Source organism: Heloderma suspectum, chromosome 1 (assembly GCF_057233095.1).
Source record: "Heloderma suspectum isolate Gila_16-S chromosome 1, 16-S_ref, whole genome shotgun sequence".
Classification (NCBI taxonomy): domain Eukaryota; kingdom Metazoa; phylum Chordata; class Lepidosauria; order Squamata; family Helodermatidae; genus Heloderma; species Heloderma suspectum.
Window position 1 is genome coordinate 240,585,991 of NC_139458.1, and position 26,552 is coordinate 240,612,542.

The 26,552-nt window shown below is 47.0% G+C and overlaps 1 protein-coding gene across 10 annotated transcripts in view; it reads right to left on the reverse strand.

Moving 5' to 3' along the window:
• CD2AP (CD2 associated protein) overlaps positions 1-16,898 on the reverse strand; it is a 131,004-nt gene extending 114,106 nt beyond the window's left edge. For 9 of the 10 annotated variants that reach the window (XR_014786008.1, XR_014786004.1, XR_014786003.1 and 6 more), the window contains exon 1: positions 16,657-16,898. Coding sequence is in view for 4 of the 10 variants with exons in the window: in XM_084821626.1 (XP_084677752.1) it covers positions 16,657-16,660 (4 nt within the window). In the remaining 6 variants the exon portion in view is untranslated. Of the gene's footprint in view, positions 1-16,439; positions 16,575-16,656 lie in introns of those variants that run through there. The other variant, XM_084821669.1, reaches the window with a different exon arrangement.
• Positions 16,899-26,552: the final 9,654 nt, after the last annotated feature.

Here is a 26,552-nt window from a genome sequence, read left to right on the forward strand (position 1 = left end):
CCGTCTCCAGACATTTGGACAGGGATTCTACGGCCAACCTTGGTGAAGATTTAAACGAAAGGTAGAGCTGCGTGTCATCCGCCTATTGATGACACTGCACCCCAAACCTCCTGATGATAGCCCCCAGCGGCTTCACATAGATGTTAAATAGCATCGGGGAGAGGATGGAACCCTGTGGCGCCCCACAAGTAAGTGGCCACGGGTCCGAAACCTCCTCTCCCAGTGCTACCCTCTGGGACCTGCCGGAGAGGAAGGACCGGAACCACCGCAATACGGTGTCCCCAATGCCCAACCCCTCCAGGCGGTCCAGGAGGATACCGTGGTCAACGGTATCGAAAGCCGCTGAGAGGTCGAGGAGAACAAGGAAGGAGCATTCACCCCTATCCAGAGCCCTCCTCATATCATCTACCAAGGCGACCAAGGCCGTTTCTGTCCCATGCCCAGGCCTGAAGCCCGACTGAAATGGGTCTAGATAATCAGTTTCTTCCAAGTGTGCCTTCAACTGCACCGCCACCACCCGCTCAATCACCTTACCCAAAAATGGCAGATTTGAGACTGGGCGAAAGTTGTTCAAAACTTGAGGATCCAAGGAGGGCTTCTTTAAGAGCGGTCTTATCACTGCCTCCTTGAGGGCTGATGGCATCACTCCCTCCTCAAGGGAGGCGTTCACCATTGCCTTGATCCCCTCACCCAGTCTCTCTCTGCAGCTCATAATGAGCCAAGATGGGCAAGGATCAAGTAAGCAGGTGGTCGGCCGTACTTCCCTTACACAATGGAAGACAGAATAAACTTTTAGAATTAAAGTAGGATAATGTTTGAAGACTGTCTTGATGGTCCTTTTCCACCAAAAAGATCCCCAGCTCAGAGACTCAACATGTTAGGATCAGTACCATGAGGAAGACAATCTTTTAAAAAGGTACTAATCTTCCATGGCACAGATCCTAGCAAATTAAAGGTTGGGAGAACAAATAACCTAAAGGTCTTAGAAGGAGGGCACTAATCCTGCCCCTTGAAGCATACACACTTTCAACGGGTGGGCTTTCCCATCAAATGTTTGTTAGCTGTAGCTCTAGAACAGGCATGGGGAACCTCCAGCCTAGAGGTCAAATATGGCCTATGAGTGTTCCTTGTAGCCTCAGGCTGCTAAAGCATACCAGGGGCCAACCAACAGCCTAAAGGAAGCCAAACCTCTACTTAAGGCTCAGTCTCAATGTGCTACTTCTTGAAACAACATACAGACAAGTTTGTCTAGCTTCCATTCCCAGCACCACTCCTGTTCCCATTCCTGCCCCATTGAGAAACCTGCCATGCCCAAAGTACCAAAGTACTGTGTAAGTACCAAACCCATAGTGAAACCCTGTAACCCAGACCTCACTAGTGCCCAGCAGTGCGAAGCCCTCATCACTGTAGAGGCCAGCTGATAGGAAAGAAGAGCTTTCTTTGTAGAGCAATTAAAAAGGCTCCCTTCCTCTGTGCTCAGCTGGGAGAGGAGGCAGGGCCAGGGGAGGAAGCTGCTGGGTGATTCAGTCCTGCTTACTCCTGAGGCTTCTCCTGCTCACTTCTGAGTAGTCATGCAAAGAGGCTTGGTATCTGAAAGTGCTGCAGAGTGATCCATTTCTGTTTACTTCTGAGTCGACATGTAGGGAATTGTATTGCTTACTCCTAGGTAGGCTTCAAATGGTAAAAATAACCTTTTGGCCCTGATCAGTCTACCTTTGGCTCAGCTCAATTTCTCTTTGGTGCTGTTGACAGCTGGAATGCGGCTCTTGAGATCTTTCCCAAACTGGAATGTGGCTCTTAGCCTGAAAAAGGTTCCCACCCCTGCTCTAGTAGGTTCCAAAACATTGCTCTGTGCAAGTGTAAAACACATGTATATGCTTGCACAAACAACTCAAAGAAGAGCTAAGGCTATAACCTCGTGCATACTTCCCTGGGAATATGCTCTATTGAATTCTGTGTAACTTACTTCTGAATCTGTCAAGTCCAAAAGAAAGCTTTTGTTGTTAGAGATTTCACTTTTTCTAGGATAGCTCTCTATTCCAGATCATGGATCCAGATTTGCAAGTAACTTGTCAACAAGTCAATAATCAAGAGTTAACTTAAGCTATTTTTGAGTGTCTGCAACGTTTCCTCTACTCTAGCTATAGATAGCTGGATATACCACCACCCACACTACCACAAACATTTTCTGCATATGCCAGCACTTCCTGTTTCAGCAAAAGGCAAAAAAAAAAAAAAAGGCGGTGTGTGTGTGTCTGACTGGACAGCTTAAACATAGCTATTTGGGTTTCAATAACTTTAGGACATGAAACTAGAATCAAATGACAAAATATGAACAGCTGACAGAGGTTTTATATATGTGTGGGTCCTCTACATTTAAAGGAGAGAGACCTCTGCAGCAAGATTACAGAAGTTTTTACTTTCTAAAACTTTATTGTAACACAGGATATTATTTCCACAGTAGCCAATAGGTACAAACGTGATTAAAGAGCTCACTTCTTCTCAAAGATTTTAATATCTCCTAAGCTATGCAGCTATGCAATATTGTCAGAATAGAACAACTGCTTAACAGAGCAATGCTATACTCAAGTTAAGCCTATTGAAGGGGGCCTAGAATATGGCTGGAGCATACCTGAAATATACTGCTGGCATGAAATACACACCAGTGGAATACCCCAGATACACTAGATATAGATTATACCCTTCATTCACACCTACCTCCTACTGAATGTCTTCACATGATTAAGCGGTTTTCTCAGTGATATGCGCAATCTGGGCAAATCTAAGCACTGAAGTATTTAACTTGCTTGTTGAAATCTTAAGTGCACTGATGTTTTAAGCACATGTCACAGGGGAGCCAAGTAGAGTACCACTTGGTATGTGCTCACATCCCTACTACCAAGGGACCATACAGACAAAAATGCATGAAACACAATGATCTTTGAAGACTCCGTATTATCTCACTCAACAGGATACACAGCACCCAGCCAGACCACACCACAGCTGGGTTAAGTTTGGCCACTGTGTCTCTAAGTTCCTACTTAAGAGACACAATAACATTAATTATGAGAAGGGAGAGTTATCATCATCCCTTGCTCACAACTACAGTCTTGTCAGTTTTCTGCTTCCTGTCTCACAGAGAGCAGGCTAGGACTCAAGTACAGTGCTATACTGAAAGAGAAACTCCGGCTTTGTTCATTGTACAAAACTGTAGGCACATTTCCTGGAGAAAAGTATTATTTCCAACGACAGCAGCTTCAAGCTATTCTTTTTTAAAAGTAAATATACTAATGATTGATTTTTATGCTGGGCAACCTTTTCTCAGCGTAAAGCAGGAATGTCAAAACTCATTGTTGCAGATTAAGTATGCCTGCCATTCAATAATACAGAGGAGCTGGCATTACAGAAATGATCCTTCAGGTAACTTGTCCACAAGCAGTTTAGGGCTTTGAATGTTAATAACCAGCACTTTGAATTGGACCTGGAAACGGACTGGCCGCATATGATAATATTGGAGGTCCTCATTAACAATTGTGCTGTCCTATTTTGGACCAGCTGAAGTCTCTGGACCGATTTCAAAGGCATCCTGACATATAATGCATTGCAGTAATCCAGACAAGAGGTTACCAGAGCATGGATAACTGTAGCTAGGCTATCTCTGTCCAAATAGGGATGTAGCTGGTATATCAGCCTAAGCTCATAAAGGTGCTCCACACCACCAACGCAACCTGTGCCTCCAGTGACAATGCTGGATCCAAGCACACCCCAAAACTATGAACCTGATCCTTTAATGGTTGAGCAACCCTCTCCAGAATACAATGAACATCAGCTGGGAGAGACGAACAACCCACTAACAGTACCTCCATCTTGTCTGGATTGAGTCTTAGTTTATTAGCCCTCATGCAGTCTATTTGTGCATGCGGGCACTGCTTCACCTGGATTTGAATGAGAGGTAGAGCTCGGTATCATCCATATATTAATGACATCTCAGCCCATATCTCCAAATAATATCCCCCAGCAGTTTCATACAGATGTTGAACAGCACAGTGATAGAATAGAGCACTATAGAGCCCCATAGCCTAGGCACAGAGCATAATCTCCCCGCACCACCTCTTGGAATTGGCCATCCAAGTAGGAGAAGAACCACTGCAATCAGTACTTCCAAAATGCAGCCCAGATAGCCAATCCAGAAGGATACCATGCTTGGTATGGATTGCCTAGGCACAGTATTTTTATTTATTTATTAGGGGGGAGTTCATACAACTTTGATTACAGCCCTGAAGATTGAAGCATTATATCTCATTCACTAAAAACCCATATTTGGGCCATACCTTTATTAGACCAAATAAGGGTGCAATCCTATGGGGATGGCCATAAGTCTCTGAACACGGAGGTTTATGGACATCCAATGCAGAGCGGGAGGAGCGGCGAAGGTGATCTTCACCTCTGCGCTCCCCCTGCTCTGTATTTTACCTAGATGGGCATTTTCACTGATCTAGCTGAGGCGTTGGGGAGGCAGAGGGAAGGAAGCTGGGGATAATTCATATCCCTGCTTCCCCAGTCCCCTCCCCTCCCCAGCCACAGGAATTCCCTCTTTCTGTCCTCTCTGAGGTCACCTTTGTGACCTCAGAGAGGCAGCCAGTGTGGTTCTCTCCATGCCAGCTGAGAGGGGGAGGGGGCGAGGAGTTTGGACTCCTGGGTCCAAGGTCAGAGCACTGTCGCCGACCTCGGATCCAGGAATCCGAAGTATCCAATGGCCCCCCAGACTCTGTCTAGTGGCCATAGGATTGCTCTCTAAAGGTCACAACATAGTGTGCAAGCTTTTTGAGTTCTCCAGAACTTTTCACTGGGCCAGATGGTAAACAAAGCAAAAACCTGTCTAGTAAGAGATGCTCAATGGTCCATCCAGATATCAACTGGCACCTCTGTTCCTCTGGATTTAGGAAAAAATCAAAGTGTCAGATCCAGAAATATAAAATTTCCTGGAATATTGAAGTCATAGAAGAAGAAAAAAGCCATGGCTACACAAAAGTAGTTGCTGATACCACAATGATTTTGTATTATTATTATATTTATATCCCACTGTTTTCCTCTGGCAGGGAATCCAAGGCGGCTTACATGGTCCTCCTCTTCTCCATTTTATTCTCACAACAACCCTCTGAGGTAGGTTAGGCTGAGAGTCAGGGACTCACCCAAAGTCACCCAGTAAGTTTAATGGCTAAATGTGCACTTGAACCCAGATCTCCTGAGTCCCAGTTCAACATTGTAACCACTACGCCACACTGGCTTTCTAACAGCGACTGCAATTGTGCATTTCTGAGGGACTGATTTTTTTTTTTAAAGCCAGGAACGAACAGGGGTAGCGATTGGAGTGGGGAGGGGGAGACAAGACTGGTTGGCCACAAAGTCCCTGAGATATGTGCTGGAGCTGGCTGGAGAACTGAGGGGGAAGGAGCGGGAGAACAAGCCACAGCAAGCCCGACTGTCTGTTGGTCATACTGTGGGCTGTTCAGTAAACAACCCACACTGCGTCGCTTAGGCACAGGGGTGGCTTAGCGTTACATGTGAAATCGCCCTCTGTCTTCGAAAGCTTTGTAGTTAGCACTGAACAAAAGTAACTAATAATGTTACCTTTATGTAAGAAGCAACTGACAAAGGAGAGCATTACTAAGCAGAGGAAAGGAGTAGATTTGCAGACAAACAAAATTTCAAGGGAAGCCTTTTTATTGTTAATAAGCAGTTATGTACACAATGCTTTTTTTCCTGCACTTCATGAATGTCGATACCATACTATACCATGTGCTGTAGTCTTAGACTTTGGTTCAATACTAACCAATTTACAAGTAGTCAGAACTTTAGAACAATGCCCACAGACAACCACACTTTCTTTCCAATGGAAAAAAAATGGGGAGATGAATCCTATGGTCCCTGGGCAAGTGTCCCAGGGACCATAGAATGGCTTGGGAAACCCATCCAAGATTGGAGATGGTGCTCCGACCTCGGAACGGGGAGTCAGAGATCTGCTCCTAGACCCCTCCTCATTGTAATAAGTGTGGAAAGAACCGTGTTGGCTGCTTCTCTGAGGTCAGAAAAGTGACCACAGAGGAGGAGGAAAGGGGGTGTTCTGATGGGCAGGGAAGAGAGGAGGCCAGGATATGAGTTATCCTGAGCTTGCTCTAGCCTTCTCTCTAGACAGAGTGAAAAGCCTGTCTAGCAAAATACAGGAGATCGGAAGGTGGGGAGTTGAACATTGCCTCCACTGCTCCTCCCACCCTGCTGCCTTCAGCCCAGCAGGACATAGGAATTTCAGAAACCCTCAAAGTATTATTAAGCAAAATTACAATATATACAACTATATTATTTCCACACCAAAAAAACCAATGACTACTGAGCTACGTTTACAGCAAATGCTAATTAATTAAATTTATGCTTTACACAGCCACTGATCACTTCCTCCAATTATTGCACTGTCTGTACTTGTTATATAGCAATAAATCAGGTATTTCCCCCCAAGAATAATATCAAGGTTCTATTTGAAATGTATCCTTCCGCTTTTTCCTCTGCAGTTGCAACCTCCCCAAAAATTTTGACTGAGAATTACTTGCCATCAGTTTCTCATTAAACTTTGAGTTACAACTCCACGTGACTGAATGCAGGATGTCCCAGCTAGCTTCCCTATCTCTAAGTATTCTTGTTTCACATGAATATCCTCTTGCCTTTACTGATTTTGAAATGCATGTATCATTTAGCAAGTGTACAATATATATTAGCTCCTCGACATTTTTAAGGGCATTGTCTGCCTATATTTGTGGTAGCAGATTCAGGAAGGGTTTTTTTTATATTTCTTTCCAAAATCAGCATAACATATTTATTTATTTATTTATAGCGGTTCATAACAATTAAAACCACAAAATATAGCATAAAATACAATATAAAATGTAAAGGATGAAAGGCACAATCCTATGACCACTAGACAGCATCTAGATGGCCATAGGATTTTTCGTTGTCTTCGAACCAACCTCAGAGCCGGTGCTCTGCGGTTGGTTCCCAGAAAACCAACTCCCTGCCCCCTCCCCCTTGTAGTTGGCATGGCTTGTCCCTGGCTCTGCACTCATAACAGCAGTGTGGAGCAGCCGAAAAACAGGTGTTCGTGGAGGTGGGGAGAGTGGAAGCACCACTACAACTCTTCCTATGCACCACCTGGCCTCCCCACTCTCAGGCACCCTGGCTAGACAGCTGAAATCGCCCGTCTAGACGCAAATGTAGGGCAGCCGAAGTGCGGACAAGATCCCCTCCGTGTTCCGCCCACCCTCCATTGGATAATCCACTGCCTCCAAGTTTGGTGGTGGCCGACTATCCCTGCAGGATTGTGCCCTAAAACTACAGTAAAAAAAGTAAAATAATAGTAACAATAAAACCTAGCAGCAGTGCAGAGATTTAAAACACAATAACAGATTTAGAACAACAGAACTAAATGACTAAAATACCTGGAAAAATTAAGTGGTCTTCACCTGGCATTGGAAAAAGCAGACTGTAGGTGCAAGGCAGCCTGTCTAGGAAGCTTGTACCATAGCAGAAAATGGCCTCTTCTTGGTAGCCACCTGCCTCAATTCCTTTGGCAGGGGCTCCCAGGGAAGGACCATTGAAGATCATAGAATCATAGAATAGAAGGTTTGGAAGAGAGCTATGCGACCATCGAGTCCAACCCTCTGCTCAATGCAGGAATCCAACTCAGAGCATCCCTGACAGCTGGCTGTCCAGCCTCGTCTTGAAGGCCTCCAGTGTGGGAGAGCCCACCACCTCCCTAGGTGATTGGTTCCATTGTCATATTGCTCTAACAGTCCGGAGGTTTTCCCTGATGTTCAGCCGGAATCTGGCTTCCTGTAACTTGAGCCCATTATTCCATGTCCTGCACTCTGGGATGATCGAGAAGAGATCCTGGCCTTCCTCAAGGTGACAACCTTTCAAGGACTTGAAGAGCACTCTCATATCTCCCCTCAGTCTTCTCTTCTCAAGGCTAGACATGCCCAGTTCTTTCAGTCTCTCTTCAAAGGGCTTTGTTTCCAGTCCCCTGATCATCGTTGTTGCCCTCCTCTGAACCCTCTCCAGTTTGTCTGCATCCTTCTTAAAGTGTGGCGCCCAGAACTGGGCACAGCACTCACGATGAGGCCTAACCAGTGCTGAGTAGAGGGGAACTAGTATTTCACGGGATTTGGAAGCTATGCTTCTATTAATGCAGCCCAAAAGAGCATTTGCCTTTTTTGCAGCCACATCACATTGTTGGCTCATATTCAACTTGTGATCTACAACAATTCCAAGATCCTTCTCATGTGTACTATTGTTGAGCCACGTATCCCCCATCTTGTAACCGTGCATTTGGTTCTTTCTCTTAGGTGCAGAATTTGGCATTTATCCCTATGAAATGTCATTCTGTTGTTTTCTGCGCAGCGCTCCAGCCTATCAAGATCACTTTGAATACTGTTTCTATCTTCCAGGGTATTAGCTTTCCTGCCCAATTTTGTGTCATCTGCAAATTTGATCAGCATTCCCTGCACCTCCTCCTCCAAGTCATTAATCAAAATGTAGAAGAGCACTGGGCCCAGGACTGAGCCCTGCAGTACCCTGCTCGTTACCTCTCCCCAGTTTGAGAAGATCCCATTGATAAGCACTCTTTGAGTCCGATTCTGTAGCCAACTGTGGATCCACCTGATAGTTGCTTCATCTAGCCCACTTTGAGCTAGTTTGCTCATCAGGATATCATGGGGCACTTTGTCGAAAGTATTGCTGAAGTCGAGGTATATTATGTCCACAGCATTCCCACAGTCCGCAAGGGGGGTTACTTGATAAAAAAATGAGATCAGATTTGTCTGGCAGGATTTGTTCCATGTTGGCTTCGAGTAATCACTGCATTGTTTTCACGGTGCTTAGAGATGGATTGCTTTATCATCTGCTCCAGAATTGTCCCAGGGACTGATGTCAGACTGACTGGTCTGTAGTTCCCAGGTGCCTTCTTTTTGCCCTTTTTGAAGATAGGGACAACATTAGCCCTCCTCCAGTCATCTGGCACTTTACCTGTCCTCCATGATTTCTCAAAGAGAATAGACAGTGGTTCTGAGAGCTCTTCTACCAGTTCCTTTATTACTCTAGGATGCAGTTCATCTGGCCCTGGAGATTTGAACTCATTCAAAGTAATTAGGTGTTCCTTGACCAAATGCCTATCGATAACAAGCTGCAATCCTGCCCCTTCAGCCTGTACCTTGCCTTTACCAGGGGGGTCATAGACCCTCTTTTGGGAGAGGACTGAGCCAAAGTAGGAATTGAGCACTTCTGCCTTTTCCTTGTCACCTGTTATCATTTTGCCATCCGTATTTAACAATGGAATCACCATTTCTTTCCTCCGTGTCTTACTATGCACATATCTGAAGAAAGCCTTTTTGTTTCTTTTAGCATCCCTTGCTAACCTCAGCTCGTTCTCAGCTTTAGCCTTCCTGATGCCATCCCTGCAATTCTGTGCTACCTGCCTGTACTCTTCCTTTGTACCTTAGCCTTCCTTCCACATCCTATATGTGTGCTTTTTTGTTTTCAAGTCATCTCTAAGCTTTTTGTGAAGCCACATTGGCTTCTTCTGTTGTCTTCCACCTTTTCTTCTTGTTGGAATTGCTTGTGATTGTGCCTTGAGAATTTCCTTTTTTAAAAGCTCCCACCCGTCTTGGACTCCTTTTCTCATTAGATTCGTTTGCTATGGGACCTTACGTATGATTGTTCTGAGTTTATTAAAACTGGCTTTCCTAAACTCTAGGGCGCGCGTTTGGCTACACTCGGCTTTTTCTTCCTTTAGTACCAAGAAATATAACATCGTCGCTTTCCCCCACAGTTCCCGTAACTGCTACTGTATCCACTAAGTCACAACAACAGGGTGTTGCTGAAGCATGGTGAAACAGCCTGAGAGGGCCAAAGGAATGGTATGCCTGCCGTCTTTTAGTACAACCTGTGGATGTGGGGCTGCTACAATTGCACAAGTAAATTAGGGCTTTGAATGTTAGTACCAGCACTTTGAATTGGGCCTAGAAATGGACTGGCAACCAGTGCAGATGAAAGAGTACTAGCATAATAGGATCAGGTTGGCCAGTACCTCTTAACAGTCTCGCTGCCCAATTTTAGACCAGCTGAAGTTTCCGGATTGTTTTCAATGGCAGCCTCACATATAACTCATTGTAGTAATCCAGATGAGAAGTTATCAGGCCATGGATAATTTCAGCTAGGATATATCTGTCCAGATAAGGACACAGTTGGCATATCAGACTAACATGAGAAAAGGTGCTCTGTGCCACTGAGTCCACCTGTGCCTTCAGCAACAGTTCTGGATCCAAGGGCACCCCCAAACTACAAATCTGATCCTTTCGGAGGAGCGCAACTCCCTCCCGAAGAGGTTGAACATCACTTAGCCAGGCAGACAAACCACCTGCTGACAGTACCTCTGTCTCGTCTGGATTGAGTCTCAGTTTATTAGACCTCATCCAGTCCATTACCGCACCCAGGCACTGGTTCAAAACAGTCACTGCCTCACCTGAATTTGATGAAAGGGAGAGAAAGAGCTGAGTGTCATCCACATATTGATGACACCTCAGCTCACACCTCCAGATAACCTTCCCCAGTGGTTTCATGTAGATGTTGAACAGCATGGGGGACAGAATAAGAGCCCTGTGGAACCCCATAGCATAGCTGCCAAGGCACAGAGCAATAATCCCCCAGCACCACCTTCTGGAATTGGTCATCCAATCAGGATCAGAACCACTGCAGCACAGTGCCTCCAACTCCTAGCCCAGACAACCTATCCAGGATAGCATGGTTGATGGTATCAAAAGCCGCTGAGAGATCCAAGAGAATCAACAGGGTTGTACTCCTTTTGTCCCTCTCCTAGCAAATGTCATTCCACAGGGCGACTAAGGCAGTTCATATTCCAAAACCAGGTTTGAAGCCTGATTGAAAGGGGTCTACATAATCAGTTTCATTAAAGAGTGCCTTGAGTAGACCAGCAACCACCCACTGAAGCACCTTGCCCAGAAAAGGGATGTTGGCTACCAGCCTACAGCTGATAACAGGCTTTTTCAGGAGTGGCCTAATTACTACCTCTTTTAAAGAGGCCAGCACCAATCCCTTTCTCAAGGTTTAAAGCCTCCTGGACCTAGTTGGATATCCCCTCCTTCTTAGCCATGAAGAGCATGGGTCAGGCACACAGATGGTCAACTGGAAGTAGGTCCCATTGTACAAACTGGGACTTAATTCTAAGGGAACTGATGTGACCCATAGTTGCCAGAATACTCAATAGGCAAAAACAGATCAGCCTTTCAGTACTCTACAACACATCCTTCCATACGTTCTCCCAAATTTGGGAGCTATGTATCCTTTGATTTGATAACAAAGCATACTGAGGTCTAGAAGCAGGGCAGATTTACCACATATGACTGAAGTATAATCTTTGAATCACCCACAATGCCTTGTAAAATAGCAACAGTCTATCCAAATATGCTCCAAAATAAGACACAAAAAGCAGATAACAACAAATATATTTGATATATTATTTACACCCACATTAACAAAATTGGAAGGGGAAAGCACTAACATCCTTGTCCCCACACACTGAACATCAGTCTCTAGGATGGAAACTTCTTACTAACTTCCAAAACTTCCAAAATATAGGAACAAAAGGAAAAGGTTAGACAAGCCAGGAAGTTAATCATCTATTTCCAGGGCTAATTTGAAAAGAAGCATATTCAAGCTCCTACCTGCCAACATAATTACAAAAGGCATACAGGATAATCTGCAGAAAGATAAAAGACCTGACTCACAGGACATACTAAAACAAATGACAGTACTTGCTCATAGGGAAACCATAAAGGCTCATAGGGAAAGTATGAGTGCCCGTAGGGAAACATAGGCTTCTACTTTCCCATAGGGAAACATAGGCTTCTACCTGCCCACAGGGAAACCATGAATGTTCATAGGGGAACATAGGCTTCTACCTGCCCATTGGGAGATCCTGAATGCCTATAGGGAAACACAGGCTTCTACCTGCCCATAGGGAAACATAGGCTTCTACCTACCCATAGGGAAACCATGAGTGTTCATAGGGGAACACAGGCTTCTACCTGCCCATAGGGAGATCCTGAATGTCCAAAGGGAAACATAGGCTTCTACCTGCCCATAGGGAACTCCTGAATGCCCATAGGGAGACATAGTGCAGTGCAGGGGCCTCTGCAGCCTTGGGCAAGAAACTCTGTCATAGAAAACTCTTTGCAGATTGGGAATAGTAAATCCACTTCAGGATCTCCCTATGGGCAGGAAGAAGCCTATGTATCCCTATGGGCAGGAAGAAGCCTATGTATCCCTATGGGAAGGTAGAAGCCTATGTTTTCATATGGGAAGGTAGAAGCCTATGTTTTCATATGGGAAGGTAGAAGCCTATGTTTTCCTATGGGCATTCATACTTTCCCTATGGGAATTCATGATTTCCTTAGGGACTGGGTAAAACAAGGATCCATGAAATAACAAAAAGGAATCCTCATGATTTCATATGATTATTAAAGGGGAGACCCACAAAACCACCATCATATGACAGAGCACATCTGCCTCCACCAACCGAACCAGAAAAATCACGGATGCAACACTCATGGGTGCAGCCACGGTGTGAACACAAGGATCCTTGGCAGGGATCCTCTTGATTTCATATTTTTAGAGAGCGAATCCCCCAAACCACCATCGTATCACAGGGCACATTCCTTCCATGGACTGAACCAGAAAAATCATGGGTCGGCCACTCGTGGGTGCAGCCACAGTGCAAAAACAGATGTCAGGAGTGTTTCTGAGTGCAGGGAGTTGGATAGCAGTTCAGATTCTGAAGGAGAACAGTCAGACATGGAGGAGGAGTTTTCCCAGGCTAGTCCAGATATCAGTAGGCATGCTTCTCAGGTTACAAACGTCCAGATAGCTGAGCATGAGGGTCCCTCCTTACCCCGCCCCCCACCGTGAGAAGCAGTGAACAGGATGAGGCAGGGTTTAGGAAAGATGACCTAATAGATGCTAGACGCAGACACAGAGCAAAGAGAGAGAAGGCAGGGGCGGAACTTAGACAGTCTACCCAATTGGCCTTGTGTGAAAAGCTGCGCTTAGAAGCCTCATGAGAAGAGAGGGACCTCCCCCCCTTAAGTTAGACTAGCCAGACCGCCTCCCAAATGGCAAGCAACTCTCATAAATCCCATCTGAATCCCCTGAAGGCATTCCTTTGTAGACGGAGAGTCTCTGAGAATTTGCATCTGTATGACCCTGTGAAGTAATGGATTAAAAGCTATAGACTGACGCCTCTCGTCTGTGTATGTCTGGACGTTGAAGTAAAGTGGGGGCTAAGGGAATCTTGACAACAGTGATCCTTGGCAGGGATCCTCTTGACTTCGTATGATTTTTACGGAGCAAACCCACACCTGCCTCCACGGACTAACCCAGAAACATCATGGATCTGCCACTCGTGGGTAAAGCCACAGTACAAGAAAAGGGATCCAAGTCAGCAATCCTCGCCATTTTTACAGGGAAAGGCCCCCCAAACACCTTCATATAACAGAACACATCCATGCCCATTGAATGAGTGACAAATAGCATAGATTTAGGACTTCACAGCACCGTAATATTATAAATCCATGGATAAGACACACAATTAAATACGGATCCTCCGGGTTTTTTATTGGGGCCCCACCCCCACCCACTCCCCATCAAAGCACAGAACTCATCTTTGTCCAAGTATGCACACTAAGAATCCCAGATCTGCTGCTTCCCAGCAGATCCCAGATCTGCTGCTACACCTCAAATGGTGTGAACCATTTATGCAAGGCATGGCTCCTGATGTATCATCTGGATTTTATATGTAGTGCATTCAAAATCACTGCTGAATCACAAAGCAAATCCATGTCGGTGGCATGAATCCTATATTTCTCAGATCCAGGATGGCAAGAAAAGAAAAAGGATTCAAGACGCAGTTCCTTATGGGTCCTCTGGATTTTTATATAGCGTCCTCACAAATGCATCATTACATCACAGATCACATCCATGGCCACAGAGCAAAGTCTTAAAATTATTGATCCTGTACTTCATGGAACAAGCATGATGTAAAAACATGAATTCGTAACAATCACACTCCCGTGCTTCACAGAACCACCATGGCATAAAACATGGATTTGGGGGCATGGATCCATGGATTTTTTAACAGAAGGTGCCACCAAGATAACCAGCAAATCACAGATCATTTCTGTGTCCACAGTCTTCATTATGAAAATCATCGATCCATGGATTTGTGGTGCTGTCATGCCACAAAACATGGATCTGAGGCATGGATACTCATGATTCCCCCTGATTTTTATGGGGATGCCTCCGAAATCACCATCAAATCACAGATCATGTCTGTGTCCAGGGACTGAACCACAGAAAGCACTGATCCAGAACTTCATGGTGCAATGATGGTGAAAAGCTTGGGTCCAAGTTCCAGATCCCCATGGATGTTCCAGGTTTTTATGTGGGAATCTTGAATTGGGTGTGGAATGCCCAGTTCCAGCCAGTCCCCTAGCTGCCATATTTCGTCCTAACTGAAGTTTCCAGACTGTATTCAAGAGCAGCCCTACATACAATGCACTGCAGTAATCTAACAGGATTACCAAGGCACGGCTCACTGAAGCAAGGATGTCCCTATACAGGCAGGGTTGTAGCTGCCCAAGGTAGCAGAAGGAGCTTAAGCCTCAGAAGACACTTGTGCCTCTAGTGACAAAGTTGGGTCTAGAAGCACCCCCAAGCTATGGACTCGATCCCAGTATTTGGGGACTGCAAATCCTCCCCAGACAGTCAGCACACCACACACCTGGAGAGTCAAGCCGCCCACCAGCAGTACCTCTGCCTTGTCCGGATCGAGCTTCAGTTTATTGGCCCTCATTATGTCCATTACTGTGGCCAGGCACTGATTAAGCACATCCACTTCCCCAGCGGGATCAGATGAGAAAGAGAGATGGAGCTATGTGCCATCAGCATACCGATGACACTGCACTCTAAGGGCGCAATCCTACGCAATTTTAGACAGAAAAAAACCCTACAACTGCCAGCATTCTCCAGCCAGCCATGCTGCCTGGGGAATGCTGGGGGTTGTAGGACTTTTTTCTGTTTAAAAGTGCATAGGATTGTGCCCTAAGTCTCCTAATGACCTCTCTCAGCAGTTTGAATGTGGACCTTAAGTAGCATGTGGGACAAGATGGAACCTTGTTGGGCCCCAAAGCATGCCATGGAGTTAGCGCACACACTCTAGCACCACCTTCTGTAAATGGCCATCCAAATATGAATGGAACTATTGCAGAGGTGTACCACCCACATGCAACTCAGACAGCCTGTCCTGAAGGATGCCATGGCTGATGGTATCGCAACTCACTGCGAGATCCAGGAGAATCAACTGGGTTGTGCCCCCCACCCCCTCACCAAAGCTCAGGGTGACCACTGCATTTTCTGTGCTGAAACCAGGCCTAAACCCTGACTGAAGGTGGATGTAGAAAATCAGTTTCACCCATGAGTGATGGGATTGGATCTGCTACCACCCTCTCAAGCACCTTGACCAGGAAAGGGATGTTAGCTACTGGCCTATAATTATTCAGATCTGCTGGATCCAAGGATGTTTATTTCAGAAGTGGTCTCACCCCTCTGACCAGTAGGGAAGAACTGATAACCTTTCGAAATGAGCCAGTCATCCCCTCCCTTCTGGATGTCATAAGCCACGAAGGGCAAGGGTGCTTGGGCTAACTTAAACAAGCACCTTGTCCACATCCTTGGGGGCAGATGTGCTCTGTGATACGATGGTGGTTTGGGGATTTGCTCTGTAAAAACCATATAAACTCATGAGGATCCCTGTTTTTGTAATGTGGCTGAACCCATGAGTGGCGCATCTGTGATTTCTCTGGTTCAGCTGGTGGAGGAAGATGTGGTCTGTGATATGATGGTGGTTTGGGGGGTCTCCCTTTTAAAAATACATACGAAATCTCGAGGATCGCTTTTTGATTTCATGGATCCTTGTTTTACTTTCGTCCGTGTCCTTACAGGAAAGTACCGTCGTTTGTTTTAGTATATCCCCTGACTCACTGAGAGCGTAAGAGAAGAATCAAGCTGCCCACCGGCTAGGTAGTGTATACCCTCCATGCCGGAGCAGGGGCGGAGCCAAAGAAGGCCACTATTCCCACGCTACTTCCAGGCGGGAGGAGAGGGAGGGCGGAGAAATTGTGCCCGTTTGCGAACACGGAACTGGGGGAAATCATAAAAAGGAGCCCAGGAGTTCCCTGAAGGGCCGGAGGTTCTACTGAAGTCTCCGGCCGCCACCCCTGCGGCGGTCCAGGAGAAAGGGACACAGCCCCCTCCCCACTTACTTTGTCCAGCGCCTCAGCTACGGTGTGCAGTTTTTAGGAGCACGCGACAGAGCTCACCTCTGCGGCAGCCCTCCGTCCCACGAGGGCGGACAAGCGGCCATGGACGAGATTCCCAACCGTCCTACAGGGGACTGGGCGGAGAAACGAAAGCGTCCGCCCGTCCCCTCCTCCGTCCGCCCATCTCCAGCGCAGCTCCCTCCCGCATCGCCCCGCTCACCCATGCTGTGCGCGCCGCCGGGGCTGCGGGCAGGGAAGCCGAGCCACGCCGCCGCCCGCCGCCCGCTCTCCCAGCCGCCCGGGCCTCTCGCTCCAGACGCCGCCAAGCTCAGGCCGAACGCGGCGGCTCCCCCATCCGCGGGGCGTGAAGCGCGGGGGAAGGGGACGACGCTTCCCCGGCCGCGCCAAGCAGGCGGCGGCCCCACGACGTCGCCCTTCCGCGCCGCCCGCGCCGCGTCGTCTGCTTCTGCGGGAGCTTCGCCTCCCTCGCGTCCCGCCCGCCGCGCGTCTGCGGCGCCAAATCCCGCGAGACCTTCGCGCGCCTCTTCCTTAGCGCGGGGCTGCTTCTGCTCGCGGCCCGCCGCTGCCAGGTGCGGCGCCGGCTGCTCCGCCCCTCGGCGAGTCCTGCCCCGGCGGGGGCGCGGAGCGGAGCGGAGGGGAGAAGCAGGACGTGGCTTCCGTGTGGTCGTGGGGTTGACATGTAGAAGTGGGGCCGGGCGCTTCCAGACGGAGGACCGCTGGCGCTCGGGGAGCAGCCCCAGTTTGGGATGCTGGAGCGCGGTCCTGCAGCAAATGCAGCTCTAACCCGGGTGCGCCTGAGCGTGAGCAGAGTTCATTTCGCTCAACACTTAGGGCAGCTCGTCTGCAGTACTTTTTATGCTTAGTTTTTGGACTTTCATGAAGGTCACCTAACACGACTGTATGAAGTGCAGGTTGTGCTGGCAAAATGAGCCTGAGCAGCAGCAGCGGCCCAGTCTGGGGCTAGACCTTGAAGCAAAGAGAATGATGGCATCAGACCCTGGGCCGGCATGGGCACGCTGGAGTCCACCAGGGCTGATGCCGCCCACCACGGTCCCCTTTCTTTTAAAAGGGGGGCACACAACCGGGCATCTACATGGCTACACCTGCTCATTTTCTTATTTTTATTTTCCATATATATATAGAATCATAGAATAGAATAGTAGGGTTGGAAGGGGCCTACAAGGCCATCGAGTCCAACCCACTGCTCAATGCAGGAATCCAAGTCAGAGCATCCCTGACAAATGGCTGTCCAGCCTCGTCTTGAAGGCCTCCAGTGTGGGAGAGCCCACCACCTCCCCAGGTAATTGGTTCCATTGCCGTATTGCTCTGACACTCAGGAAGTTTTTCCTGATGTTCAGCCGGAATCTGGCTTCTTGTAACTTGAGCCCATTATTCCGTGTCCTGCACTCTGGGATGATCAAGAAGAGATCCTGGCCTTCTTCTCTGTGACAACCTTTCAAGTACTTGAAGAGTGCTATCCTATCTCCCCTCAGTCTTCTCTTCTCAAGGCTAAACATGCCCAGTTCTTTCAGTCTCTCTTCATAGGGCTTTGTTTCCAGTCCCCTGATCATCTTTGTTGCCCTCCTCTGAACCCTCTCCAGCTTGTCTGCATCCTTCTTAAAGTGTGGTGCCCAGAACTGGACACAGTACTCCAGATGAGGCCTAACCAGTGCTGAGTAGAGGGGAACTAGTACTTCCCAGGATTTGGAAGCCATGCTTCTATGAATGCAGCCCAAAATAGCATTTGCCTTTTTTGCAGCCACATCACATTGTTGGCTCATATTCAGCTTGTGATCGACGACAATTCCAAGATCCTTCTCGCTCGTAGTGTGGTTGAGCCACGTATCCCCCATCTTGTAACTGTGCATTTGGTTTCTTTTTCCTAGGTGCAGAACTTGGCATTTGTCCCTATTAAATGCCATTCTGTTGTTTTCTGCCCAGCACTCCAGTCTATCCAGATCACTTTGAATTTTGTTTCTGTCTTCCAAAGTATTAGCTATCCCTCCCAATTTTGTGTCATCTGCAAATTTGATCAGCATTCCCTGCACCTCCTCCTCCAAGTCATTAATAAAAATGTTGAAGAGCACTGGGCCCAGGACTGAGCCCTGCGGTACCCCACTCGTTACCTCTCCCCAGCTTGAGAAGGTCCCATTGATAAGCACTCTTTGAGTCCGATTCTGTAGCCAACTGTGGATCCACATGATCGTTGTTTCATCTAGCCCACTTCGAGCAAGTTTGCTCATCAGGATATCATGGGGCACTTTGTTGAAAGCTTTGCTGAAGTCGAGGTATATGATGTCTACAGCATTCCCACGGTCTACAAGGGAGGTGACTTGATCAAAAAATGAGATCAGATTTGTCTGGCAGGACTTGTTTTTGACAAATCCATGTTGGCTTCGAGTAATCACGGCATTGTTGTCAAGGTGCTTCCAGATGGATTGCTTTATGATCTGCTCCAGAATTGTCCCAGGGATTGATGTCAGACTGACTGGTCTGTAGTTCCCAGGTTCCTCCTTTTTACCCTTTTTGAAGATAGGGACAACGTTAGCGCTCCTCCAGTCATCTGGCACTTCCCCGGTCCTCCATGATTTCTCAAAGAGAATAGACAGTGGTTCTGAGAGTTCTTCTGCCAGTTCCTTTATTACTCTAGGATGCAGTTCATCTGGCCCTGGAGATTTGAACTCATTCAAAGTAATTAGGTGTTCCTTGACCATATGCCTGTCGATCTCAAGCTGCAATCCTGCCCCTTCAGCCTGTACTTCGCCTTTGCCAGGGGGGTCATAGACCCTCTTTTGGGAGAAGACTGAGCCAAAGTAGGAATTGAGCACCTCTGCCTTTTCTTTGTCATCTGTTATCATTTTGCCATCCTTATTTAATAGCTGAACAACCATTTCTTTCCTCTGCCTTTTACTATGCACGTAGCTGAAGAAAGCCTTTTTGTTGTTTTTAGCATCCTTCGCTAACCTCACCTCGTTCTCCGCTTTAGCCTTCCTGACGCCATCCCTGCAATTCTGTGCTACCTGCCTGTACTCTTCCTTTGTTACTTGGCCTTCTTTCCACTTCCTATATGTGTCCTTTTTTGTTTTCAGGTCATCCCTAAGCTTTTTGTGAAGCCACATTGGCTTCTTCTGTTGTCTTCCACCTTTTCTTCTTGTTGGAATTGTTTGTGATTGTGCCTTGAGAATTTCCTTTTTTAAAAGTTCCCACCCATCTTGGACTCCTTTTCTCGCTAGCATTGTTTGCCATGGGACCTTACTGATCATTGTTCTGAGTTTATTAAAATCAGCTTTCCTAAAATCCAGGGTACGCGTTTGAGTACACTCGGCTTTTGCTTCCCTTAGAACCAAGAACTCAAGTACAACATGGTCGCTTTCCCCCAGAGTTCCTGTAACTGCTACTTTATCCACTAAGTCATCTCTGTTGGTTAGGATCAAGTCAAGGATAGCCGATCCTCTAGTTCCTTCCTCTACTTTCTGTAGGAGGAAGTTATCCGCCACACAAGTCAGGAATTTCCTGGAGGGGCCATGTTTTGCAGAATTTGTCTCCCAACAAATATCGGGGAAATTGAAGTCCCCCATTACTACTACATCATGCTTCCTTAAAACATTGGCTATTTGCTTTTCAAAAGTTTCATCCTTGGCTTCTCCTTGATTGGGTGGCCGGTAGTAGACTCCGACCACCAGGTTCCTTTTATTCTTTGCTCCATTTATTTCAACCCAGATGCTCTCGATGGGGCTACCAAGCTCCTCCTCCTGTATTTCTGTGCAGATATATGTATTTTTCACATACAGTGCAACCCCGCCTCCCTTTCTGTTCCTCCTGTTCTTTTTGAACAAGTTATATCCTTCAACTGCTGTATTCCAGTCATGAGAGTCATCCCACCAAGTCTCAGTTATACCTATCAAGTCATAATTTCCCTCCTGTATTAAGAGTTCAAGTTCGTTCTGTTTGTTTCCCATACTCTGGGCATTAGTATATAGACATCGAAGACCATGTGCTTCATAGTCTGGCTTTCTTCCTACATGTGTCTGAAGACTATTATTGGGCGCTATCAGCGCTGTTCTCTCCATTGCAGTGCATGCGCCTACGTCCATTGTTACCCCCAACATTACATCTCCCTTCCCCGTAGGATTCAGTTTAAAGCCCTCCTGATGAAGTTCTTCATGCTGTGGCCAAACACATTCTTCCCATCCTTTGTGAGGTGCAACCCATCCCTAGCCAACAGCCCATCTTCCAGGAAGTATAGCCCGTGGTCCCAGAATCCAAATCTCTCTCGTCGGCACCACCTTTGTAGCCAGTCATTCACCCGGAGTATTTTTCGTTCCCTTTCTATCCCTCTTCTAACTACTGGAAGGATGGATGAGAAAACTATCTGGGCCCCAAAGTTCTTGAGTTTCCTTCCCAAAGCTTCAAAGTCTGACGTGATCTCTTCGTAGCTCCTCTTGGCGGTATCATTTGTTCCCACATGGATGAGAAGAAAGGGATACCTGTCAGTGGGCTTTATGAGTGCAGGCAACCTTTCAGTCACGTCTCTAATCTGTCCTCCCGGGAGACAACATACCTGGCGAGTCCACGGGTCTTCGCGACATACTTGGGTCTCGATCCCACGCAGCAAGGAGTCTCCCACTACTACCACTCTTCTCTTCTTCTTCTTGTAGGCCTGGGTTTCATCGCCTCTGTTTGACTGACCTTTAGCCTCTTGCTCACTCTCATGCAGGTTCCCCTGTGATTCTTCCTCTGCAGGCTGTCCTCCAGTCTCATCTGCAAGTACCTGGAATCGGTTCCACAGCTCCACCACTTCCACTGGTGCAGAGTGGCGTCTAGTTCTTCTTCTCCTAACTGTCACCGTTTTCCAAGGACTATCCTCTACTCCATTTTTCTTCTCCTCAGCATTTCCCACTTCTGCCTCATCTTGCTGTTGCTCTTCAAGCTTCTGGTCTGCCCTTTGCTGCTGTAGTTCCCCCATTCTGTCCAAGAACTCTTCGTGTTCTCTTATTCCCCGGAGGGTTGACAGTCGCCGCTCCAGTCCACTTACTTTTTCCTCCAGCAGCGTGATCAACTTGCACTTGTTGCAGGTGTAGGCCATGTTGTTCTCAGGCAAGAAAACAAACATGGCACACACCTTGCAGGTCACCACCACTGGAGAGTCTTGTCCTTCCATAGCCCCTTTTCCCTTTTTGTGTCTAGCTTTGTGATTGTTCTAGACTAGCCTGTGCCTGCTCCTCTACTCAGTAGAGGTTAAAAGCAGAGTCCCACTGGTGTGGAAGTGTGTGTTACAAGACAAATAAATGGGAAAAAGTTAGTTAAAAAAAAAAATGTTAGGGGCCTCCCCCTTGACCTCCCCTGCCGAACTCCCCTGGCCAACTCCTGTTTGCTCCCCCTGTGTGCTTGCTGTGGTCGCTCGCTCTCTGGGAGCTTGCTTGCTTCTGTAGTCCCTGGACCAGCTGGAGCAGCTTGCTCTGCTCTGCTCTGCTCAGCTGGGAGGCGGGAAACAGACTGAAGCTTCCCGCCCAGTCAGCTGCTGGGAGTACTCAGGCCACACCCCTCCAATTCAGTTGGAGCTCTCAGAAGCTCCTGGTGAGCTCACAGCCAGTCAGAAGGATAAAGGGCAGCGCCCTGGGCTTCCTGCAACCCACTTACCTCTTAGCCTCTGTCTCCTTTGTCTCCTTTGTCTCTTCAACCACTGCAACTCCCCTGGCCAACTCCTGTTTGCTCCCCCTGTTCGCTCGCTCTGTTCGCTCGCTCTCTGGGAGCTTGCCTGCTTCTGTAGTCCCTGGACCAGCTGGAGCAGCTTGCTCTGCTCTGCTCAGCTGGGAGGCGGGAAACAGGGGATATTATCCCCTTCTACACCAAAATGGTGCTTTTCCCCAAGTAAATGCATTTAGCATCAGCGCAACAGAAGCAAACACCGTTGTATTCCTGTAGTCACGATGGTCCAATGATTTGAGTGAGTTTAAAATGAAAAACTGCATGTGCTCAGAATATTTCGTTCTTTAAAAAAATACAGTTGGCATACAGGGTTTCGTTTTTGGTGTGTGTCCCTTGTGAAGCAGTCCCTGGTAAAGCAGTTGCTGCTGGGGGCGGAGGGGCTGCTAGGGATGGCTTGGTGCATTGACTGTATACAAGTCCATTTATGGATTTCTTACTTCTGTAGTTGGAAACCCAGAAATCGGTATACCCTTCAAACTCAGTAGTGCAAGCAATATACTGCATTTAATTCCATCACACGCTGACATATTTAGCAGAGAAGGACTAGGAGTGCCAGCTACCTCGGGGTAAGCCACTGAGAAGGCTCTCTCTCCCTCGGAGGAAGGGGGGGCAGCTCCCATAGCCCCCGATCCAGCCCCCTTCTGCCCTGATTGCTCCGTGCAGCTCCGCCCAGCCATGAAAAGGTATAGAGCGGAGGGACGCGCTATGAGAGATGCCCGTATACAGGGCCAGTGTAAATCCCAGAAAGGATCTGGAATCACAAGGACGGGTTTGTAGTGGGATAAAGTGCCCGGTGTGAAGACAGCCTAAAAGTTACCTAGCTATATCACCATTGAGCCCAGCATGCATGTTCTGTGAACCAGCCCTAAAATTCCGTTTATGAACCACCCAGAGAGATTCTGCTATTGGGTGGTATAAAAATGTAGTAAATAAATAATAAGGCTAATTCAGGTACAATGTCGTTGTTGTTTATTCAGGCAGTCGCTTCCGACCCTTCGTGACTTCATGGACCAGCCCACGCCAGAGCTTCCTGTCGGCCATCGCCACCCCCAGCTCCCCCAAGGTCGAGTCCGTCACCTCCAGAATATCATCCATCCATCTTGCCCTTGGTTGGCCCTTCTTCCTTTTGCCTTCCACTTTCCTAAATTGGAAACATTTCCATATTGGAAATAACACATCCCCCATGTAGATCATATGAGACAACCATACTTGTATGGGGAATACCATAGCTCGGAGCATATGATTTTAGGGATGTACGAAACACCTACCTGGCTCCGCACCGGGCAATCCGCGGTGGGGGGGAGGTGCTCCGTCCCTCCCCCCGGAATCCTCGATGGGGGCGGGGAGGCGATCCAGTTCTCCCCCCCAGAATGTTGTGCGGCTGGCTCCGCTCCGCGGCCAAGCCGCGGAGCCGCCGGCCAGCTCCGGCCACCCGCAGCCAGACATCCGGCCGCTGGGCAGCCCTGCAGGGACGCAAATGGCGGCTGTCATAGCCACCGCCATTTGTGTCCCCGTATTGAGCCGTGATAGGCTACGTAAATATTTACCTAGCCTATCACGGCAGGGAGAAAAACCACAGCGTACGCAAATGGCAGTAGCCGCCGCTATTTGCATATGCTGGGGTTTTTTCCCCGCTGCCGTGATAGGCTACGTAAGTATTTACGTAGCCTATCACAGCCTCTGCAGGGACGCAAATGGCGTTCCTGCATTAGCCGTGATAGGCTACGTAAGTATTTACGTAGCCTATCACGGCTATTGAGAGGAGGAAGCGAATGGCAGCCGCAGGACGGCCGCCATTCGCAAAGCAATGCAGATGGGAGCAGGTAGGTGCTCCATTTCACGAGCCTTTCGTGGGGCGGGGACTTCGTCCTGCGTGCCTTTCATGGGTTGGCGGGGCGGGGGCTTCGTTCCATGTCGGATTTCAGGGGGCCAAATGCACTGGCATTTGGCCTCACCGAGATCCGTCGCGGAATTCTCTGACATCCCTGTATGATTTACATGCAGAAGGTCCAAGGCTGAATTCAAAAGGAACAGGTAGCAGCTTGCTAGAGAAAAATTAGGGTGCTTTAGCCCATTGGTAAACCATAAGGATTAACACATGACATGACTCCTGGTGCCCTTGTACAAAGGTTGTTCTCCTGATTCACAGAAGGCCCCTTGAGGATGAATCCTGTTCTCCCTTTGCTTTGGAAGATGAAATACCCATGCTCTAGCTTTATTTCCCTTTCTAATTCTGTTTCCTCTATTGTGGCCAATATAACACTTTAAAAAAGAGTTTAAAAGGACATGTTACATAGTTTTGTTAGAAGATTAAGGGCACAATCCTATGCATTTTTAGACGGAAAAAAGTCCTACAACTCCCAGCATGCCCTAGCCAGTCATGCAGGATTGTGTCTTAAAAGTGCAGTTCTATACTTGTCTACGCAGAAATAAGCCCCATTGAGTTCAATGGGACTTACTCCCAGGTGTGTGTAGGATTGCACCCTAAAGCTACAATCCTTTACCCATTTACCAGAAAGTAAGTCCCATTGGATACAATGGGACTTGCTTCTGAGTAGAATTGCATTGTTTGTCAATGAGTGAAGTCACAGCTATGCCTGACATTTTGCTAGTGTGTAGAGATAAGTGCAAAGTGACCACTTGTCTGCAGAAGGGGCTTCTTGGTTCATTTTAAACTGAATTGTTTTGGTTTATTTATTTATTGCATTTAGGCTTGTGCAACAGTGATTACTGCCCATAGAAAACAATTGAGAAATCCAGAACGTTAGTAAAGCTGTGATTGGGCAATAGCATATCCCACCCAAATTATCTAGAAACATCCAGAAAAATGGCTGGAACGGATGAACATGGGCTCTGACAAGCCTTGGATTCCCTTTGAGCCTTGAATAGTATGGGACTAAACAAACAAAAACTTGAGTTAACCTTCAAGATGCTACAAAAAGAGGTTAGTGGCAAAAACGGGAAGGGAAAGTTTTCTTGTGGACATAGGGATGAACTATTTAGATTTAGAATCTTAGACTCAGAATCTTTAGATTTAGAAAGTTTTAGAATCTTTCTAAAAAGAATTCCTTCTTAGGGTGCAATCCTACGCATGCTTAGACAGGAAAAAGTCCACAAATCCCAGCATTCCCCAGCCAGCCATGATAGATGTCTACGCATGCATTTCTGTCTAAACATACATAGGATTGCACCCTTAAATACTTTGGGGCTGCTCGCTAAATAACCCACAGTTAACCTACCTACTCATAGTAGGTTAACTGTGGGTTATTTAACCCACAATTAATCTATTATGGCCAGACGTCATGTAGCAACTCCCAATCAGATCAGGGGTTGAATATTCAAAATGGCCACAGCCATACGCCATGGCAAATTGTGGGTTAATTAATGCACAATTTGCCACTATTACATGCAAACTGGGGCATTCTTTTGGGGAAGAGGGTTTTCCAACATACACAAAAAGTTAGAGGGGTGTAGATGGTAATGATGTGGTTTTGGTGCAGAACTCAGAGTCAGAGAGACCACGGAGTGAAGGAAAAAGAGTTTCTTTATTTAACACGCGGGCTTAAGGCTGGAATCACTTCCAAAGAGCCAAAAGCCCCGATTTACATCAGCACATTGTTTTTATAGATATTGTGACACATAGGAAACGGCTCCTCCTCTCCCTCCCGTATGGGGTTGCAGTCCTCAACATTTCTTCTCTTAGCACCTTTGTTTATAATACAAGAAATGGGTTATAGGGTAGTCATGATAAGCAGAGAACAGCAGAGAACATGATATACAATTCTATGACCTTAGCCTTTGTTGACAAGATAAGAAATTCCTGTGTCTCGTCATCTTACAAACATATATTTCAGAGAGCAAGAGCTCAGCAAGAACATGAAGCATGATACTGCATGAGGCTACTTAGTCTGACCCCCGATATGGCTGCTACATTCCCCCCTTAAATGCATAATTTCATTACAATTATAGCATTTCATTACGCAAATAGACATTCTGGTTTGCGAAGCATAACACAGGACTCTTATAGCAACCCTCTTACTTAATATCTTGTTGAGCTATTAGAGCGTAGAGGGCGGCAGTTTTACTAGTCCATAAAACAGATTGGTTAAACAGTGCATAAGACAAGGAATGCAAAGGCATAACAGTATCCTTATGAACAACACTGGTAGAATTAGGATGAACAATGCTTTAAACCAGCTAAGATTTGGGAGCCAAGAGGTTAACCAATCTAGCCAATTGTTTTGTCCCATTGTTATGTTAGCTACTATATTATGCATGCAGATTATTGATTTGAACATCTACAGCATTACTATTATTAGTCAAATTACAAGATGGAGGAGAAAAAGATAAAAAAGCCTGTTTGCAGGTATATCTCTTGGCAAACAA